The sequence below is a fragment of the Odontesthes bonariensis genome, chromosome 3, assembly GCF_027942865.1.
Source record: "Odontesthes bonariensis isolate fOdoBon6 chromosome 3, fOdoBon6.hap1, whole genome shotgun sequence".
Lineage (NCBI taxonomy): Eukaryota > Metazoa > Chordata > Actinopteri > Atheriniformes > Atherinopsidae > Odontesthes > Odontesthes bonariensis.
This window is the reverse complement of record NC_134508.1, coordinates 28,320,273-28,342,901: the sequence shown is the minus strand read 5'-3', so window position 1 is coordinate 28,342,901 and position 22,629 is coordinate 28,320,273. Positions and strand designations below refer to the sequence as shown.

Below are 22,629 nucleotides of genomic sequence, written 5' to 3'. Positions count from 1 at the left end.
CAATTAAATCTTTTACTGAATTAATCTTTTTGCAGTTAGAGGATGTGAGTAATTCATGACTCCACCTCCACCCATGAGCCCCATGTGACATAGTGACAGGGTGAGGCTCTAGGTGCCCTTGTCTCTGAGGGTTCGACCGCTACATACAAGACCAGGAGGCCAGGGCTCGAAGAGAGGGTGAGGTGCTGTGAACCCGCTGCTATGGACTACCAGCAGAAACTGGCTGAAAAACTCACCATCCTCAATGAGAGGGGGAATGGGGTGCTGATACGTATGAACTACATTAAAAAGGTGAGGGAAAATAAGAACATTTAAAGGTAAAGTTACAGAAACGAGTAAAAGGGAACTTGTTCTTTCAGCTAATATGATTTGTTTTAGTGATAAGAAAAATGTACGTACATAAATTAATTAAAAAACACAAAGCTACATCCAAGTGTAAATGTATCATTGCATACTCTACTTTGTAGCAGTTAAGTAAGATTTACTGTTATAGAGAAGTTGTTAACGTTATTGTAAATGTTTATTTCTGTTTCCATGGAATTATCGAACAATATGTCAAACTGATGGAAAACGTACTTTCTATCTACAACATAAAGAATTAGGAACATAGTAATATATTACATCCGATATACAGAGACACGACAGAGTTCTCTGAGGACACTTACCAGCAGTTATAATCAAAATGCACAAAATCTCTAAGGGCTTCCGAGTGTTTGTACTCAGACTATAAAAACAAAATAATTTAAGATGAACTTTGTGCTGTTTGCGCACAGGTTTGTGTGAATGTTGGCTTTGCAGTATGTGCAGTCCTGTCTCCAAACTGCAGCTGAGCTTATTTCTCCAAAGAGGAAGTGCAAACAGGAAGTCAGCCTGTGGTGTCTGTCAGCTAAAATTTCAGTTGTTCTAAAATGAAAGCTGCAACACCCACTCTTAAGAATACAACAAAGACATTCAGTAAAAAAAAAAAAAACTGAAAAAAAAGATCATTAAATTATATAACAATACATGTGAGGAATTCCAGATTGTTGGACTTAACTATTATAAAATACTATAGTACTAAGTATTAATACTATAATACTATGTACAAAATTACTTCATAGAAACCATTTTTGGTTCACTGACAATCCATGCAGTTGTTGAGGTGAAATGCCGTGTTTGAGCATTTGTATAAAAATGAATGACCGCATACTCGTTTGTGAAGCCTCAAGTTTCTCATTCGGCATTCATCACCTTGGTTTTCTGGAACAACATCTGACTATAAGCAGCATGGGCACAAGTGGGGGTGCTATATTATCAGTTAATGTTGGTTAGCTTACTTTGTTAAAAAGATGTGTTTTTGATTTATGGTCTGTTGTACAATGTTGACCTGCTTCTCTAAACAACTGTAGATTTTTTTTCGAGGAGTTTTAACTGTTGTCACTTGAGGGACTGCGTCTGCAAGGTATTTTTCTCCTACAACTGAATTAAAAAGTAACAGTAAAACAGTTTGTGGAGAGTGGTTTTATTTTTCTTTCATCCCATTGACAAATGATGTCAAAATAGCATTCGTAAGTGAAAAAAGTGCATGCAAACATAAACTGGATCTAACCTCCAGGTCTTAAAAGAGAAACCCTTGCAGAAGTTCCTTAAAACTGTGGTCTTTCTTGTGGCAGGAGGTGACTTCTATTGTTGAAAAAAGTAAGACTTTAGAAGTCTATGTAAACATTTTTCTATATCTCTATTGATTAATGACTTTAGTAAACCTTTTTCTAAGTGAGTTTATTGTTTGTCAGTATTTTCGACTGATTGTTGAGTTTAGATTAAAATAGATCCTACTGTGTGTGCTTTAATGTGGCGCTATCCTACTCTAGCCTAACCTGTGAAGCCACTGACCTATCGTGTGTGTAGCACAGAGTCTAGTTTTAAATCCGCAAAGAGAAGTGGATGAGTATCAAATGTGAATTATTTAAACCTGAATAATTTAATTTTTTCTTAATGCATGTAGCTCTAGTATGTGAGTATTTAAAAAAAGAACATGTCAGCAGCTAGACTTCCGTCTTGGACGTCTCTTGTGATCTGTTTGCGTTCCTCTTTTTGACTGGAAGCTCATCAGCAAAAAAATTAATTAATTAAAAAAATTGTAAAAATAGCATCATACCCACAAGCATTTCTTATAGCTGCTCAAAATGAAAATATGTACTTTTCCATCATAATATTGAAAATAAAAGCATCCTTATATTGTTTTCTATTCCTTTCCTCACCTGCAGCTATGTGCAGATCCCAAGCTGAGACCGTCCTTCCTCACAAATAAAGCAATGGAACCTGCCATTAAATATATCAACAAGAAATTCCCCAATATTGACTTCAGAGGAAACATTGTAAGTATGACACAGGGTTTGTGCAAGGTGTGATTTTTTTATCACCATATATGGATTTGTATTTTTCATGCTGTGTTTACTTATGATACTAAAGATTCTCAGTGATACACAATTATCACAAATTGTCATCCTGGGAAATCATTATGACATCACATTCATCAGTTTTTATTTTCTTTTGCCGCTGTGCCACAAAAAAAAAGAATAAATATATTGATGAATTTTAATTTATAACATAATTAAAAATATAACATTAATTTCATGTGATTCATTTGGTTTCCTAAATAGTATTAAATACATTTTAACCGGAGCTAATCATGACAATCACTTCACACCTGATCAGTGATGTTTTCATGACATATTACAGCAAAATCTGACCAGCATCCAGCGACAGAAATCTGAGGTGCTGGCAGCCACAGCAAGCTACTACGACTCTTTTCTGGATGTCAAAGATTTCAGGGTAATTGTTTTTTTCTTTTTCTTCTCTCATCTTTCTCCCTTTCTCTTTTTTTTCTCAATCAGAATTTTCAATAAAGTGAAAACGACCATTAGTATGTTGTTGAAATAAGACAATGAAAACTAGCTGTGTGTCCTATGGATTTGACCTAACTCCTTAGAAAATAGGAGACAATGGTTTTGATGGTGAATTGATGAATGGTTTGATTCCCACAGTACATTTATAATTTAAGATTATTCTGACATAAGAAAAAAAAAGTGATTTAATTCCTACTGTCAATAGAGATTGCTGCAGTTTTTGCGCCTTTCTTCACATTTCTACATTTGTATAATGGAGTCAGTGGAGGGATAATTCGTAACTTTGCTGTAGTAATATGCTAACGTTAACTGATTATTAAGTTTTCTATTAAAATAATGAAAGGTGTGACATCATTTACATATTTCTTTGTTATTTTATCTCTTCACTCTCAAACCTATACATCTCTCAATTATTCCTTCAGGATCACGTGTATGAGTTGCTGAACACCATAGATGCCTGTCAGTGCTTCTTCGATATTGTAAGTACCTTCTGTGTGACACTGAGTTGTGCCAAGAAATACACTGAAGTCACAGTTGAAAGTCTTTTTTCCCCACTATTTATTAATTGGAATACTGCTGCTACTAAAATCTTAAATCCTGCATTCTACACCCTGCCATTCTGTGCTGTTGTCTCTCCACACTGCATCAGCCTCACTTTGCTCAATTTATTTATTAATTTTTATCCATGACACTTAAACACATGATACTTTCTTATATCTCACACCAAATCCCTTTGCCTCCACTGCCTGCCTGAGTAACACATTGTGTCCGGAGCATGTGAGTTGAGAACGTTTCAGAGGGAACTTGATTCTGACATTTTAATTTCAGGCTTTTAACTTCGATTTCACCAAAAACTACTTGGACCTGATCGTCACCTACACGTCTGTTATCATCACGCTCTCTCGAATCGATGACAAGAAGGCTCTGGCGGGAATGTTCAATTGTGCTCATGAGATGACAAATGGGAGCAGGTGAAAAATATCAAACTGCCAAACAGATACTGACATCACATGATTATATACATTCAAATTCATTTGAAAGAAAGTTTTTTTTCTCTTACTTTTGGCTTATAGTAGTGATCCGACAACAAAAGATTGCATTTACTTATTGCAGGATTCAACTTGACTGGAATTATACAGTTTAGTCCACTTAAAGTGTCCACATCAACTAGTATGGCTGGTTCATTAAGTATCATGCCCATCACAAACCTTTTTTAGGTGCCAAGTGGTATTTTAGCATTTTTAGTCCAGCTGCTTTGGTTGATAGTTATTTATAAGCTTAAATTAGCAGGATGCTTATCTTCATTTTAGTCACAGACATATAAAACAAATACATGCATTCTACATACAATGTACATTTGACGACTAGCAGACGACTAGCAGACGACTAGCAGACGACTAGCAGACGACTAGCAGACGACTAGCCGCTCGACAGAGCAGGCTCTGCTTTGCATTACATCAGCCACCAAAACTGAAATGATGTTGACTAGACACTATGACAATAAAGTAAACAAGTTTGTTCTCGCAATGTAAAGCAGGGCTATTACTGTGTCATGTCCTACTGTGCCTCCACCTTTTAATTACATGCTACAATAAAATGTGCAGTGACCCAGCCTATCCGCGGCTTGGCCAGATGTTTCTTGAGTATGAACATCCATGGAAGAAGCTCACTGAGGAGTTTGGTCCCCACACAAAGGTAAATTCATCTAAGATTAACACACGTCTTTGTTTACCATTAGATTAGGATATTCTTATGAATGTAAATGCTGTATTGTATAAATGGGATACATTTCAAGTTGCACCTTCACCATAAACGTTGCCTTTATTCATGTTACCACATCAAGCACAACATTAATCCCAAATGATTCACACCTCTGTCATGTTACTTTGGATTTTGTTTAATTGTTTAGAATTTTTGTTATAACAGTTTAATCATAGAAGTAATGATAAATAATTTGCTATATTCACATTATATCATGTTGCATTATTCCAAAATTCAGACTGACTTATTTGTTATGAAATCTCAGCATTATTTGGAAATAAAGTTTATCAGTTTTAACAATGTTTAGTTTTAACAATGTTTAACAATGTTCAGAGTATGAGTTTGTATCAAGTCATTAGCCTTTGGGATCTCTCTTAATACAAACAGTTAAAAACAGTTTGCTTGTGATTTATCATTAAACACATTGTGTGTGTCCAAAAATAGAAGATAAAAAAAATGCTGCAGTTTATGAGCTTTTATCCCCTGTCTTGCTGTCCTTTCCTCCTCTGTCTTGTTCTCAGTCTGTAACAGCAGCATTGCTTTCCCTGAAGATGATTTACCCACGCAGGAACCTGCCGTCAGAGCAGTGGCGGAGCGCCCAGCTACTCAGCCTGCTCAGCAATCCAGCGGCCATGATGGACCCGGCCTGCTGTGACACTGTGAGTCCGCCCTCCTGTCACCACTCCTCTTGTACATTTCTATGGCAAAGGGAGGGGAGGATAGAGACATGAAATAATATATTGTATTTCCATAAAGCCTCTGTGGTCTTCTCACAATATTTACTAAATTCAGTAAATTGTACATTGCAAAAAGATGCGAAATAGATGAGTAATAGGTCTCTTTAGGTAGATTCTGAAACTTACAACTTTTGAATTTCAGTGGAGTATCAATATTTTTAGAAAAGACAGAACAAACAGTAAAGTGCACAGTTTATATACAAAATAAGTGAGTTATGCAGGAAGTCCAATGCAGAATGAAAAACAATGTATGGAAATGTAATGTCTGTTGTTATAGTTAGCAGCTGAAGTAAACACATGTGTATTGTTGGTTGACATGCTTGTTGTCCATCACAGATGGCATGTGAATACTTGTCTTTGGATGTGATGGAGCGCTGGATCATCAGTAAGTATTTCTTATTCTGTGATTTCTTTGTCAATGTGAATAAAACCCCCCATGACTGGCAACTAAAGTTTGACTCTGACACAAAACAACGACTGGATCTCAACCTTTTGACATGAAAATAATTCCACTTTACATCGAGGCAGAAGCCTGAAAGGTAGCTTATTAAGTAATTAGGTAAGTATGCTAGGAATGATGTAATTTCCTGAAACAGCATCACTTCATTTTTCATTATCCTCGGCTCGTCAACAGCATTCAATCAAGTTGTGGGAAAGAACTATTAATTATCAAGACGTTCGTGAATTGTTTGAATTCGATATAGAATTACATTGATGTTTTACAGATCTATAGTTGGTGACGAGACGACAGTAACTTGTTCAAGACTAAAAACCCAAAGTTTAGGAGTGAACAGACTCAAGATTGGAGTAGTGTGTTTTTCTTTTTCAGAAAAAAATTAATTACAAGACATCAGTTGAAAAGTAATTTAGTTCCTATTAAATTTATTAATCACAAACAATACTTCCAGGCTTTTAGTATATATCATAACAGTTGCTAATTTCCCCTCCTCATAGTCGGCTTCCTGTTGTGCCACACCAGTCTGAATACAAACCAGGCCTCCCTGGAGCTGTGGAAGATGGGTCTACGGAGTGGCCTCTACCTCAACCTCACCAGAGATGAAGTTCTCAACATTCACAAAGTCACCGAAGACCTCTTTGATAACATCAAAGGGTATGCAACATATGCTGCTGTACTGCACTAATAGAATAACAGCCCATACATAGCCACGCCCCAAAACAGATGGAGAGTTCAAGAAAATGCACCATCATGCTTTTAAAAGATAACCAAGAGGAACAAGCTTAAACAAATTTACTTTTATGCAATACCCTAACCATAATGCTTCTTTCATCTGGTTGTTTTGATCACTTGTGCACTTTATGAATACTTCAGAGTTTAAGTGAGTGTGACAAATGTCTTTTAATATTGTTATAAACCACAGTATAGTATCAATCACTGTCCAGTAGTGCAGTAATTCTAATTAAACTTTTCACTGTCTTGAAAATTGAGCCAAGACTTTGAAAAAAAAAATGAAGAGGATTTAAAACAAAATCCGTGACATGGACCCTCCTTGATCACTGCAGTTATCCATCTATCAGACTATAGATTAGTTTCTGATTGTTTTCTGTCTTCTTTTTTATCAGATACAGCAAGCGGATTGCAGACATAAAGGAATGCCGTGAGCATGTTATACTTCACTGGTGAAATTACTTAACCTCTTTCATTTCATTAATATTCAGTGATATGGATTTACTTTTAAATGAGCTATAAGAGACAAGTGTCCATTCCTTTTCCATGTTACCAGTGGAGCTATGCACAGAGATAAGAGGCAGTTTCTGAGAGGAGCAGTGAAAGAATTACATAAAGTACTGGAGGACGAACCTGGACTCCTGGGACCAAAGGTAGAAGTACTACGGGAAGCATCCAGCAAAAATCTCATTTAACTCTAACCAATTGTGGCTGTGACTCTTTCCTAACATTCCTTTTTTTTCTTGTTCCTTGAACCAATGAAATCTCCAAGGCTCTGTTTGTCTTCATGGCACTGTCATTTTCCCGTGACGAGGTCCTCTGGCTCGTCAGACACTCTGAGAATATGCCAAAGATAAAGACGCCAGAGGACTACAACGACAAGTAGGTTAAAGGTACTCAGGAAGTTAACACAGCTGCTGTTGTCACAGTCATACAAGTGCACAAAACTCTGACAGCAATCTGTTGAATTTTAGTTATCTAGAGGGCAGCCGCCCTGAAATGCATGAGACATAATTATCATAAGACCTCTTGCTTTAATTTGACATTCATGCTTAATCTGAGTCCCCAATAATTAACAGCAGCATATTTGTCTTCACAGAGTAGCAGCTATTTCAAAGATGACATAATAAGGAGCAAAAAAATACAGCAAAATGATAATAAGTTGAATTAGTGAAGGTGAGTTTGGTGTTTAATACTTTATCTTTTTTCCAGTCAGATGGCTGAATTGCTGTTCTACATGGAGAAATTAAGAGGACTAATGAGAAAGTACAACCACGTAGTTCAGCGCTACCACGTTCAGTACCTGGCACAGTTTGATGCTTTGGCTCTCAATGACACCATGCAGGTACCTAAAGATAACAAAAGCATGTGTTTACAATTGACTTGTTGAAAACATGCATCATGTACTATCTAAGAGTTTTGTTGGAATGTTGAATTACTTTGTATTTCTCTTAGTGTTTAAGATGAAGGAAGTGAAAAAACATCACTGCTAAGTACATTGTTTATTTCACTAACAGAGACTCTTTTATTCCACTTCAGAACATGTATGTGTGTCCCGAGGAAGAGTCAGTTCTGATGACCTCATTTGTTTCATCCCTCTCTGCTCTTTCAGTTAAACAAGGTAACCACAGCAAAATACATGTCATTTTTCAAAAAAGGAATAATGCGTAAATTGTAAATAAAACAGAAAATACACATATACATATACAGAATGCCTCCAATTATACTTTAGCATTATCTTGCTAAAAACAACAAAAAACAACTGCATACATTGCCCCAAAGCTATTATGTATGGTTCGGATTTTACCTGTATGGGACGTGAATAAAGTGATTCCAATTTTTTGTCCTCAATACCTGCAGCCCTGCATGTTTTAGATGTTCTTCTTCCTCATCACACTTAATTCAAATGAATTGGCCACATTTTGAACTTGTCATCAAGTTCTGCAGAAGCTTGTTAATGAACTATTGAATTGAGGTGTGTGGAAGCTGGGAAACATTGAATGCAGGGTGAAGCGCCCCAAGATACCAAAGTCAAGTCCCAACAACCGGGATTGGGAAACACTATTGCAGCTTCATACCATCACAGATGTTTCCTTTTGAACTCTATGCTGATAACAAGCTGCATAAAAACATTTACTAACTTGCTTCATATTGATTTGCTAGACTTGTCTTAAATGAACTCCAGCCCAGAGATGAGATTACTGGATCTTGTTTTTTTTTTCTTTCTCCACAGTCTTATTTTGCATTTGTGGACATAGTGGAAAACTATCATATTCCTTTTTTGTTTTGTCCACCCTGTAGAGTGTATATGGTGTTTACTGTTTTTCTCTAAGTTTCTTAATGATGTAATGTACAGTAGATGATGAAATCCACAAAATCTTTGTTCACTTTTTGCCCACACAGACCTTTACAGAGTAGTGCATACCTATTCATCTCTACATCTGTAAGATCATCTGCAATGTTGTTTTTATACCCAATGATGTCACTGACTTGCGATAATTTACTTATTCAGTTGTAAGATGATCCACCAGCAAAAAGCTAAAAAGAAAACACACACACAGAGACACACACAAAACCCCCCTCAGATTGTAATAATGAATTCCTTTTTCTCTGCAGTGGAAAACAAAGAAGAGTTTGATTTCAGAGCACTTAGACTGGACTGGCTAAGATTACAGGTTTGTGTTTGGATTGTATAGCCTCAAATGCCACAAAAGGTTCAGTCATAAGTGTATGTATGTGTACATTTTCTTCTTCTTTCATTTCAGGCCTACACAAGTATAAATAAGGCCCCTCTTCCATTGAAGGACTATCCTGACTTGGCAAAAGTGATGAACATGATTCAGTTTCACACCAAAATGGTAGACAGCATGGAAGAAATGCTCCAGGAAACATCTGAGCTGTCCATCCTCTGGTCAGTCTGTTCTTTTCTTTTCTTCTCTCTTGTCTCGTCTTCTCTTCTCTTCTCTTCCTGTCCCTTCTTTTATCCTGTCTCCTCTTTCCTACAGCTTTGATAACTGCTTCTCCTCTTTTTCCCAGTTTCTACCCACGTGTCTTTGAGAAGATGTTTAGCCAGAGCAATGAGGAGACGACTATGAAGCGTTATCTCATGGCATTCCCCTCAGTCTGTTCCCATTTCAGTCAGTGTGCGCACCCTCTGTGTCCAGAAGAGGTCAGTGTTTAGTTATCTTTTGAACAATTTGTAAATCACAAGCTGTGGGGCACTGCACTTGTTACACTTGACATAGATTTTTAACTCTTATATGACATGTGAGATCATGATGGCTGTATTATACATTTTTCATTAAAAACTATACTGAAACAGAGATATTGATTTTTAGAATACTGTTTTTTGTTTTTTTTTTGCATCTCATACCAAACATTTTCATGTTTTCTATTTCAAACCAATCAAATAGTGTACAAAGTATTTGAATGCATCTGTCTGTGCAGTCACACTCTGCTGCTGTTGTGTCTCTGTGTGTTGTGATTTGTATGTGTAGGCCGAGGCATTGCAGAAGAGGAGTCTCCGCCTGTGCGTGACCTTCTTGGAGCAGATAGCCAAGCAAACCAGTGGTGTTGTTTTAGAATTATGTGCTGAGCAATGCAATCTCAATGACCAGGTGGAGTCTGAGTCTATTTCAAATTTCAGAAAACCAATTATCCAGTAGAGTTTGATTCTGCCAAAGTCCAAATCCAAATATCATCATGCCGGCCTCAGCTTGGCATCAGGGTATTCAGCTGAAGTCCGTGAGCAGACTTGAGAATTTGAATAAAATGATAACACAGGTCTGAAACTCTGGAGTTGGCTATTGCAGTGCTGTTACTCAAATCCCTCGAGTTAAATATGACGAAAGCTCTTCTTTAATTTAGCCATGAACAAAAAAAAGAAAAACATCGAATGTTTGACTTTGAGGGAGCTTTGCTGTATTTGATTGTCTGGATTTAATTCTTCCATCTTATAACTCTTTTTCTCTCTATCTTTTCCAACTTCTCTCCTTCTTTGCATTCATTTTTTTAATTAAATAAACCTTTAGTTGCTGCCTAAGCACTGTGCCGAGACCATCAGCGCTGCTCGCTACAGAAAGCAAAAGAAGCCAGCACCAAAAAAAGGAGAGGTCCAGAAAGAGAAGCCAGGCGCTGAGAGCCTGAGGAAAGACCGGACGGTGTCCACCAAGTTAGTGCTTCTTCCTATTATCCTTGATTATCACCATCACAAATATGTTGATCTCACACTGAAGGTTTTAGTAACTGTGATACATCCCTGATTTCTTAAAATATGACGCATTATCAACAGAACTTCTTCAAGTCCAAGTTATTGGCTCGGCGTTGTAAGGTTAAGTTAATACAGTACGTGTTAATAGAGAAGAAAAATTCACCAAATGTTAAGGGTAACATTTTATACTGCATCAATACTTAACTAATGCAAGACTCATGATAATCTAATGCATTAATTAAGATGTATGAATGTCCATTTTCACTTCATCACTTTTATGCTATGTCCTTGGATGTTTATTCATATATCTTCAAAATGATAATGAGATGTTCACATTGCATCAGACTGACTGATGCTAATAAAGTGTTACTATTGCAATGTTCAGTGACAATTTTAAAACAATACCTTCTCCCCACGACTCTGTTCTTGCTATAATTTATTTGAAAGGCAACATAAAAATGCTATTAGGCACGATTTGGTTTGAACTTTATTACCTCTCAAGCTGAATCTGTCAAGGTTGACAGGCGCTCCAATAAGCCAGTAAAAGTTTGAAATAAAGTATCTCTGCCTGTTAGAGCCTCGTGCAGCACCTTCACCGGTAGCACGTTTTATTTTGGGTGTTTTCATAGTTTAGTCATCTTCTCTTTATAGCCTCACAGCTCCTTAATTAAGTCTTAAAGATCGTAATCCTGTCTCTCCCCCTCCTCTCAGATTTCCTCCCCTCTGTTTGAGTTTAGCGATACGCTTTCAGGTCTCTAATTTCTTTATCACTTTATATGTATGAGAGCTGAACATCCACACTAAAGTCACTGTCATAATATTTGCCCCAGTGATTTGTAACCTTTTTTCCTCTGTCTCTGATTCTTAGCGTGGACAAGATGCACATGATGCTCACAGAGCTCTGCTCCTCCTACAGTCTCTGTGGTGACATAATCGTCTTTGACCACATTGTCATTCCAACGGAGTTCCTCCTTTCTCAACTGGAGACACGCCTGTCTGAGTATGTTGACTGGGAAGTGGGGGAAATTGTATTTTTCTATACAGTGTGGATTATGTAAATCTCAAATATGTAGAAAATATAATGAGTCCCTGAAATTACTTGTTATATTTTTGTCCTTCTCGTGTCCTGAGGATTGCATGTGAAAGGTTACAATGAGTTTCTTTCATTACAAAATGGACATTAGATTGTTTCATCTGCAGGTGCACATGCAAGTTGATGTATGTCATGTATGTCTGCATATCAACATAATTCCAGTCTTTTTGCATTTTTTTATTCTGTTGATTCTATTCTATAAAATCATAGAGCAAAAGCTTTCATGCTTAGTTGGCTGACATTCTGCTAAACAAAAGTTGCAAAAATATTGAACGTTTTACATCTCACACCCTCATTAGTTGAACTGAATGTTTTTCTCTCTCTCTTTTCTGCCCTAAAAACAATCAGGAGAATCATGGGGAGTTTAGCTCTTGTGAAATGTGCTCTCCATCAATGTAATGAAGCGTGCTTTACTTTCTGAGTCCTTCATGTCCAGCTGTGTAACACCCACTTAAAAATCCACACAGAGACACTTCATGTCACTCCAAAGCGCTGTGTCATTTCACTCAAAACTGTTGTTTAGATTAGTGTTTGGTACAGGGTGACCTAATGTTTCTATGAATTTGTCCCATTCAGTCTCTCTGTCTTAGATGACGATTACCTGCCATGTTACATAAACATCATTGCCCTTAAGTAGCACCGTTATGCAAATGATTGGTCCCCCTCTGCAAAATTGTAAATACAATCAGTTAGAGAAAGACAGAGAATGAAGGGCCCCATGAAAAATAAATACATTTAAAGTGAAGCCCCGGAGCAGTGGATGTGCTAACCTGAGAGTTGTGTAACTAGAGTTGTGCCAACTCACCATGGCTCGTTAAACCAGTTTTAAGGTCCCATCTGTCCACCCAGAGCATGGTGACAAGTGATGTTGTTTAAACATGTTCCTCCAGGATCATCGTGAGAATGGCCAATTACAACCAGACCACCCAGGACATAGCCCGTCCCTCTGACCTCCTGGCAGGGATAAGAGCCTACATAACCAATCTACACAGCTTATCAAGCTACATCAATGTGGATGTCACGCGGCTGGTGAGGAGTGTCCTGCTGCAGCAAACGCAGCCGCTGGATTCCCACGGAGGGCAGACAGTTACAACCCTCTACACAAACTGGTGGGTGTGGGAGATATGTCCTTTTAAAACTCATGATTTAAATATTTATCCAAATATGTAATATTTGTGGCACAATTATCATATGCAGAACCACGCAGGAAGCACAATTACATGCAAGAAGCATTGTTTCTTGTTTAAAAAAATTGTTTTCTACTCATTAGGTACCTGGAGGGTCTCTTACGTCAGGCTAGCAACTCCCTCATCGTCCACTGTCCTACGATGCACTGCTTCGTCAGTCAGTCTACCGACAATGAACCGAATTTCAGAGCAGAGCAATTCTCAGATATTTCAGGTCAGCCCCACAACTTGATGGTTGTAATTTAAAAGGCAGGAAAAACTGATGTGTCGGAAGTTTGTATCTCCTTTGAAAGTAATGAGAACAACAAAAAAAAACATCAGTAAAAATTAATTTCAAAATCTAGTTTTTTTTTCTTACTTTAACTGTAAGTTGCAATATTGGATACAGTGATTCAAATTTACATTTATCAGTGACTTATAGCATTCAGTATCCATGGCAAAAGCTCCAACTTTTTTGAGCAGATCTATTTTTATCATTTTGCATGTCGTACAATAAGTTCATGAATTTAGCCACAGCAGTGCCACAATGTTATGAAGGATTTCAGTCATATGGATTTAGGCTGGTATCAGATCTCCTTGATAGAATTTTATACACATTTATTTGATGAGAGTAAGGGAATGGGAACATTCTACAGACAGATACTTCTACTTGAGATTCTCTGTATGTGTGCTTTATTATCATGAGCCCACGTGTCAAATGATAACTTGTAGATTTTTGTCATTCCTATGAATGCTCACAGATCATTATTGCTCAAGGAGGTTGTCATGGTGGTGGTGTGCAGTTCTCTTTCCCATTACTTGTCCTGCAGTTTATTCTGACACATCTTGCTTATATAAACTTCAGTATTGCTTAACATCTTCCCCACTGTTTCGTCCCTACTTCTTAACTATACCAGCATCAGTTCTGTTTCTATTCCACACAGCATGCAGTTCCACCTCTGACTAACTCATAGGAGCAGTGGACCTCCTTTTGAAGGCTGCATTCCATATTTTGGCTCATGCACATATAAGCAATCATGATCACTGTACATGCATCTTAGACAGATCTCTGCAAGCACATACACTCATTCCTCCGCATATTGTCATTCCTGTTTTCTATATTCATCCCTCAGTGAGGCAGGCCTCACAGAGATTCACTGGCAGATCCATGAAACACCTCAGATTTGATCCACATACTTCCTTACCCATCCATATTCATTTACGTGTCAAGTTCAGTAAAAGGTCTTTTTGCCGCAGTTTTCTCTGTTCCCTGATTCTACTGCACCCTCTAATCAAAGTTCCTGTCATGTTCTCTCTCTCATCCATTTAACTGGTAGAGTCAAGCTTTGAATTAAAATCTTGTCAAAACATGACACCATGAACAGAAAATATCTCTTCAATCTTAACTTATTCATATCATCTTCTGAACAGAGTTGCAGGCCCTGGCAGAGCTAATTGGTCCATATGGCTTGAAGTTTCTTGGTGAGAATCTTATGTGGCACATCACCTCTCAAGTCAGCGAGCTTAAGGTACAGGATGATGAAAATGGTTTGTTTCAGAAATTTGCATCTGTCACCATCAATATCAAGGTGGTTAAGCATGCTTTTTTAGCTAACGCTGGCCATTGCAGAGTTACCGTGGTAACTGACCCTACGAGCTTGTGATCCTTAATGACAGGTTACTTTCAACAGAGTTTGATAACTTTCATGCATGAAAATGGTGGAGCTGCTCTTTTTATACCTAGTGCTGTGGTGAATCACAGTATCTGCTCCACTAATGATGGTTTTTTTCCCACAATGCATGTGTGCACTTAACTCAGTTAATTGATTTAATTCTGATCAGCTGTTCTGGAACTAAAATCTCTTAGTGTCTTATCTAAGGGTCCATCAGCAAAGAGTTCAAGTTACACTCAGAGTTTGTTAAACCTGTTGTCTGGAACAGAAAACCAATTACCTATTCGGACAAATATATGACTAAATATACAAACACCATAGAAGTGAACAAATATTTTCCTCTAGGTACATACATGGATCAAAGTAACTTGAATTAATTCAGTTTATCATGTCTTAGGGGAAGCTTTTTTTTCCTGTGTTGAATATCATTAACTTGTTAATCTTTCTTACATTCAAGAAGGCTGTTAATACTGCTGTGCTTTAGAGCTCCCACACACCTGTGATTGAAATCAGGAGTTGCAGAAATAACTGTCAGACGGATTTGTCACAGCTATGGTCTCTCCATTGTAAGTCAACGCTGAAGGTGATTTTATCCCTTTTTTCACTCCTTTCTCTTCTGTCAGAAAATGGTGATTGAGAACATGGATATCCTGGTCCAGATGAAAAACAACTTTGACAAGCCAGAGGAAATGGCAAATCTGAAAAAGAGGCTGACAGGTGAGAAGTGAGGAGAGGAAGGTGAGGTGGAGGTAAGAGGAGAGGATGTGAAGGTAGAGGCAAAAGGTTGATTTGAGTTGAAGAGAAAGAGTGACAGAACAAAGCACAAAGTGAGAGGGGGGAACATGAAACAGATTGAAGGATGGTAGCAAGAAGTGAAGGAGTACTATTGAAGACTTCTAATTTGAATTTAATTTGCTGACTCAAAAGTAATTTTGTACTCACCTCTATAAATCAAAACTTTCTCTGTCTAAAGTTACCATTCTGAAGTCTTATCTCATTCCCACCAATTGAAATAGAATTGACACTTTACCCTCAAGATTTATGTGAAACCTAATGTTTGATTACTAATCATGTTGTTCAGTTGTTACTTATTTAATGTACAGTATATAGTTCAACTTCAGCTTGGTAGAAAAAAAAAATCTTGTTACTCAAATTGTCAAATTATGTCCTGTAATATGGATTACTCACATTCATCTTGTTTTTATCGAGTTGTACACATTTCCCAGAGACATATTCTGTTGTGATGTTGCACTGCTCTGAAAGCGTGCCCGCATGCTTAATTTAGTGCTGAGGTGTACATAATAAACACTCAAGGAACACTGATCCATTTCATTTGCACATCTAGGTGGAGAGAATGTCATGAAGAGGATGACCATCATCGGAGTGATCCTGTCATTCAGATTAATGGCACAGGACTGTCTGAAAGATGTAATGTCCAACAAGGTTTTATAACTTTTGTGATGAAAACACATAGTATAGTATAGGTATAAACAATACGATGATTATTATTATTTTTTTAAATCAGGAAACTGGTTAATTGAAAATATATGTGTACATTTTAATAACCAAGGAGATTCCAGAAGGAATAATTAATAATTAATGATTTAATTTAATGATACCGAATAGTCAAAAACAGCCTAATTTACAAAATCATTACGCATACGGTCTAAATATTTCTTATTTAGGATTATAGTTTTGGGGCAGTCTTAGCTCGGTAGAAGTGGATATTCTCCCTGATATGCCTACTGGTAAACATGGTAAAAAGCTATATATAAATGCTGACAGGTTACCACATTGAAGGTTCAAACATTGCATGTAACACACAGTGTGTCTGGCCCTTTCAGGAATATGATTTCAAATCCACACAACTTCATGATACGACTACAGAAGACATTTGTCTCATGAATAAACTTGCTCTCCTGAATGTACATAGAGTTAAAGCAAAGAGAGAAGCTGAGGGGAAAAAAATGTATATTTCCTGAATTTATTTTGTTTCCTTAAACCGTAAAGGAAAACACTACAAACCAATATAAACCTCTGTAGAAAAGGCACAAAACTGTGCATAAGATTGTAAGAAGTTATGAGCAATAAAGTTTGAAATTCTGTAGGAGGAGGTGCCAATCACCCTTTGAACTCCCAATGTTCAGACAATACTTAATGCACACCCACGAGCCTTTGCCTCATGTTTACATTTCAACACAACAACGTGCGTGCCTAGTTATAGTCAAACCACTTAGTTTTACAAAATTATGAATTTATGAATGAAATTGAATATTTCAGGTTAATAACAGATTATTGCCAGAGTCCAGTTGAAATGTAAACGTTTTTTTCTATCGTATATATGATCCAAGTTATGATGCACCATGTAATTCTGTAATCTAGATGCTACAGAAGCATTGTCCCTACCTGATGGGACCCATTAAGTGCGTGAGAGACTTCATCTCCCCTGAAGCTGACATTCAGGTAAGCACAGATGTTATAAAGAAAGCTGCAATCTAAAGAGGCATCTATGTGTAGCAGCCCAAAGTGCACATCACAGCTTTTTAACAGTATATTATTATTTATTTCCAGTTCCCTTTTTATTCGAAAACAACAAGACATGTTATATGACCTTACATCAAAGTGTATATTTAACCTTTGAGATTGAAAGTAGCATGTGCATGTGTGGCAGATGTTAATACATCAAGATAACAGATAACTTTCAACAGTCTCAGAGTTTGGGAGCCTAAAATAAACAATATTTTTCAGTACTTCAGTACCCACCAAATGAAATTCCTTATCTCCCTCCGGAGCAATCTGTGTGACTGTGACTCATGAACTCTCCCTCCCTTTACTTACGTCTGGCTTTTGAGTGAGGCATGACAGCCGTGCCACAGCCTGGGCTAGGATAACCCCAAAGACGTCAGCAGCCCCCCTCATGCCTCCGTGAGAGAGACTCTGACCACTGTTGCAACTTTGCTCTCTAAACCACATCAGTGGAAACATTCCGCCCACACAGGTCAACCATTCATACCAGAACTAGGGCAAGGTGAAAAGTTTAGTGTCAGGACAAAAGATGCCTATACATTATTTAGTGGCACTCCTTTGGGAAATTACACGATATCACCATTCTGCTGCTGTTTTTGATTTCTGGTTGTAGGACATTGAAGTGAGAAAACAGCGACATTTTTGTGAAACAGTGAGGCACGACATTTGAACCTCAGTGAGCCATCATTTTAAAGGGAAAAAAGGGTGAATGAAAACATCAAACACTTTGTTACAGGTGACTCTGAGTGTTTTTGAGCTGGCTTCTGCTGCAGGGCTGAAATGCGATATTGATCCTGTCCTGGTTGCAGCTATTGGCAGTATGCAGACAGGTAATACTTGCACATAGACTTCCTTTGGCACATGATATACTGTGGAGTAACTAACAACTTAACTTGAAGACAGAGTGCCCTTTTAAATTTTCATTTTCTATAAAAACCTTGCAGATAGCACATCAGTTGATGAAGAGTTCAAGCTGTCTCGTTTGCTGCTCGTCTACATTGCTGTGTCCCTGCCTACCTTGGCTCAGGACCCCAACTCCCTCTACAGCCGAGAGCATGGAGGTGAATAATCAGTCGCTCATTTCAGCTGCTACAGACCGCGCTTGACAGTAATTAGTCTCCAGACAACCCTCAACCAAACACTAATCAGTTGTTCTTCCAGCCATTATTTACCAGCTTCTGATAGCGTCTGAGAAAAGCTACTCCACCCTGAAACACTAGCATCATACTTTCCAGTCTGACATGGTCCGAAGAAAAGCATGTTGGTTAATGAGAAACACGTTTTTGCAGAGAGACTTTTGTTTACAGATAACTCTGGCTGACGTGCATCGATACAGTTACTCTTGGCATGTGGCCCTGCTGACCCTAACTGCTTGGCTCTGAGCCCAGTCTGAAACATTAAGAGTAGCAAACAGCCAAGATTTCTATCAGAGCATAAAGTGGCATTTGTTACAGATAATTTTCTTTGCCTTTACTTTCCATGGACATATATTGAAATAAACGAACCCTGTGAGCCTGAGGTAACATGCTCAACATGCTTCCTCTTAAGTGTTACAGACCATTAAATATATTTGTCCAGTCGCCGTGTCCACAAAAACATCCTCTCTGAGACTTAAGTACAGGACATGCTTTTCTACAGTGAATTTCATTGATGGTTTTTACATTTGAATTTTCCTAGGCCACAACAACAACATCCACTGTTTAGCTACAGCTATCAACCAGCTGGCTGCTGCCATGTTCACCGTGCAGAAAAAAAACATAGAGCAGCAGCTCAAAGAGTTTCTCTTGGTGAGTAAACACTGATTTAAAAAAGACCAGGTAAGTTTGAAAAGAAAGCCAAATGGGTTTTGGTATTTATTACAATCTATTGCTAAAATTGGTTTTTAATTTCTCTTAGCGTTTGCAAGGAAACTTAGAACGAAATAAATGGATAATTTCCAATTTTTTTGCCATGTTTACAATCTAACATTTTAAAGCTCTGAAGTAAAAACAGCAAAGTCAAAATTTTGATTTCAGTGTCCTTTTGATGTGAAATACTGGATAATTCTAGCACCTCAGGCCTCCAGAAACGATTCAGATGAAAGAAGTTTGTGAGGGGAAAATCACTCGGTTGAACAGTGCTCGTCTTAAACACCTGGATATTGTTTATGGGCTATGGCGAAGCACAAACACTTTGACAGATACTTGTCTTGATCTTATCTCAGACAGAATTTTTCTAAGGTGATGAAAGCAAATTGGTTTATTAGGTAAACTACTCTGACAATATTTCAGTGAAAGAGCTTTCTCAAGACACTGCCAACCTTTTGCCCTGGCTGAGGTCATGACCAGCAGCGTAAAAGCATTTAGTTTTGTCTCTGATTTGTCTCTTTTTAACTCCCTATCATTCCACAGCTGGCCTCCTCCACTTTGCTTCAGCTGGGACAGAATGTAGAAAGAGTGGAGAGCAAAAACAGAGAGTCAATCTACCTGCTCCTGCACATGGTAGGCTCTCCAGTATAGAGGGATTCATTTGCTTTGCTATTACAATAAGGTTATTATGGGCTTATAATTTGACTAATGGGAAATGCAGTAACACTTCATGAATTCAGGTTTTTCTCTTTACAATAACCCATCAAGCTTGCAGAGTCTTATACAACGAATAACTGCTTAACTCCCAAGCACTAATAGATGAATAATTAACAATACATTCATGTGAGCAGTTAATAAATGCTTTAAAGTAATATGAATATTTTAAATTGGTTCTTAAATAAAAATGATGGGACTTCTTTTTCTCCCACAGTAAGAACTAAGATTAGACGGTACATATGATAGTTTATTTATCTGTTTCTCTGGTAAAACTACATCAGCTTGAAAACAATTTTACTCAACAATGTAGCCAATGTAAACAATGTAGCCAACAATAAGTGCACCTTTTTCTCCGATTTATTCAGCTTTCTGAAGAAAAATGTACAAATATATATCTTATACATTAATGACTGGTTTTTAAACATCTGTATCATCAAGTGTATGTGAACAGATCCGGTTTTGATCTTGTAAAAAAATTTGTGATGAAATTTAGAAGAAAAATCTCTAACACTCGTTACGTTGATTCATCTAGATTGTGGAGGAGTCTCCGTTCTTGAGCCAAGACATGCTGGAGAGCTGCTTCCCGTATGTTCTCCTCCGGAACGCCTACAGGGAGGTGCACAGGGCCTTCATTGTCACCCTGGGATGAAAGCTTTTTTGTAACCATCGATCGAAAAGAGTATTTAAATGTACATGCATGCATTCAATGCTATTCAGCTTTGTAGGTTTTTCATGCAGGTTAAATAAAGACCTGCCCTCATTTTATTCTTCTTTTATTTGTATTCATGCCCTTTTATTGTCAGTCCAACTGATTAGATTTTTACCTGCTGTAGTATTAAAATGATCAGCATTATTGAATTATAATTATTGAATTATTTAAATCAATCAGTCGGGTATATTCTGCGACATGTTAGTACCCATCATTCAGGCTGGGACAAGAGAAAATGAATGTTTGATCATTATTTAATTACTCACAAAGCTTATCCAGCTCTCAATATATGTATAAAATGGTTGTTGTATAACATTATTTCATTCAAATTTCCCATAAATAAAGATGACAACAATATGCGGCTTTTCTTCTTGGTCTGCATTCAACATGTGTCTCTTGTTTATTCCTCCACCCTTACTACCCTCCTAGCCCTCCTCCCTGCGTAAGAGTCTTGTCTTCCTCATTTTTTATGAACAATTTAAATGATGCACTCCAGTTTTACAGAAGCGAAAGTGCTTGTTGCTAATTTTAGTCAACCCTTTTCACGATTATTTTTTCAAACCAGCTCCCTCTCTCCTTACTCTGCTGTTTTCTCCCTTCCAATTCAACCTGTGCTCCAGCTGCTGTGTATCTGCTCGGTTGCCACACTGGTGATGCTTACACCCATTTATGTAGACTGTTTGTGTGCATTTACACACAAGTTGTGTTAAGGGTTTCAGCCTGATAGGCTGAGCCACCTCTTGAAGGCACAAGAGGTTGAATTCCCCTCTGCAGGTAATATTTACATGAATACACAGAAGAGTATCCACGAACAAACAAATGAGAGAACCTGGCAACCACATGTCATGGAATAACAATGAAAAACCATAAACACAGTTGCTGCAGTAGTGAATGAGTGTTTGTGGTGTTCATATAAAGGATTAAAGTCTTTAATTTCAGAATATACTAAGAGCTTATGAGAAAAAGTAATTTCCCATTTATAAACACAGACTGGTCCTTTCACATTTTTGTGCCCAGGGAGCAGTCACATATCAGTTGGGAGATGTGCTCATTCTTATTTCATCATGCCTCCCATTATGCAGTGGCAAACCTTTCAGGCTGCCCTCATCTGAGACCCGTAGTGCCTTTTATGTTGACTATTTCTTGCAGATAGTTTTCTTTCCTGTCCTGCTTGGAGGGTGGATGTGCTCTCATCATTTAATATTATATTTACAATAAAACAATAATTCATTCAGCAAATAAATGATTTTATATCGCATTGTAACTTGAAGTGGGACACTATAACAAGTAGATACACTAATCTTACACAAATGTTTAATTCAAATATTTAATGGAGAAAAAAAGAATATTTCTTCCAGATCTGAGAAACACTAAGCCAATTTCAACCACTGCACTATTGCATGTAGTGTGCATAAATATTTATATGATTATCACAAAGTTTTAACAGTGTTCTTTTTGTTCCTTTTCTGTATTGTTTGATTTACAATACCTTATGATAAAGATTATTACTGTTGTTGATGCTGGAATTAGTAGCAACACTGTTGTGTCTTTTCTGCATGTGAAGTTTTGCATACAGTTGAACTTTTCCTGCAGCTCCACTGTGGACCCTGTCCCCAGACCCTTAGGACAGTTAATGGTGGAAACTCTGGTCCTGATATGAAGACTCTCTGCTGATTGTGTTGTTGACGCAGTGCCTCTTCTGCTGACTTGTGTAGCACTGAGGAATACACACACTCACACACAGCCTACACACTGCAAAATACACAGAGGGTTACATGTATGTGTGAGAGTAAACAGCAGTGAAGAACATAATCTCCAGCAGTTGTATACACACATCCAAACAGTCACACATGTTAGATTTACAGTAACACACAGAGGCATAAACTCTATGTACTTCTTCTAACATTTACAAATAAACACTTGCATCTTCAGCAGTCTTCAGCAGTGTTACAAGCGAGGAGTCATGACACCGTGTAAGATACAAAGAATTGCTGATAGAAATTTGAGTGCTGTAACATGGAGATCCTCATTGGAACGGTAAGACTTTCTTTAACATTTTTTTCTTTTACTTTACACTAATTAAATTAAATTATTTAACAACTTGCAGCATAAAACT

The 22,629-nt window shown here is 37.5% G+C and overlaps 1 protein-coding gene across 1 annotated transcript; it reads left to right on the top strand.

Moving 5' to 3' along the window:
- Positions 1-99: 99 nt before the first annotated feature.
- On the top strand, positions 100-20,899 carry nckap1l (NCK associated protein 1 like). Its single transcript, XM_075461408.1, has 31 exons — positions 100-291; positions 2,247-2,357; positions 2,722-2,814; positions 3,311-3,367; positions 3,717-3,859; positions 4,493-4,583; positions 5,171-5,308; positions 5,723-5,771; positions 6,341-6,497; positions 6,968-7,024; positions 7,129-7,225; positions 7,345-7,454; positions 7,785-7,917; positions 8,112-8,193; positions 9,189-9,247; positions 9,338-9,483; positions 9,609-9,741; positions 10,070-10,189; positions 10,604-10,743; positions 11,651-11,782; positions 12,766-12,984; positions 13,146-13,276; positions 14,473-14,570; positions 15,338-15,431; positions 16,060-16,142; positions 17,097-17,177; positions 17,977-18,070; positions 18,185-18,301; positions 18,918-19,027; positions 19,631-19,720; positions 20,337-20,899. Exons 1-31 carry the CDS (start codon positions 202-204, stop codon positions 20,451-20,453), a joined length of 3,372 nt encoding a protein of 1,123 aa, XP_075317523.1. The 5' UTR covers positions 100-201; the 3' UTR covers positions 20,454-20,899.
- Positions 20,900-22,629: the final 1,730 nt, after the last annotated feature.

Bases quoted from the DNA above. Each gene is read 5' to 3' on its own strand.
- nckap1l (XM_075461408.1), top strand. From the start codon at position 202: ATGGACTACCAGCAGAAACTGGCTGAAAAACTCACCATCCTCAATGAG. The intron at 7,918-8,111 runs GTACCTAAAGAT...ATTCCACTTCAG, and splicing joins CTCTCAATGACACCATGCAG to AACATGTATGTGTGTCCCGA. The intron at 9,742-10,069 runs GTCAGTGTTTAG...TTGTATGTGTAG, and splicing joins ACCCTCTGTGTCCAGAAGAG to GCCGAGGCATTGCAGAAGAG.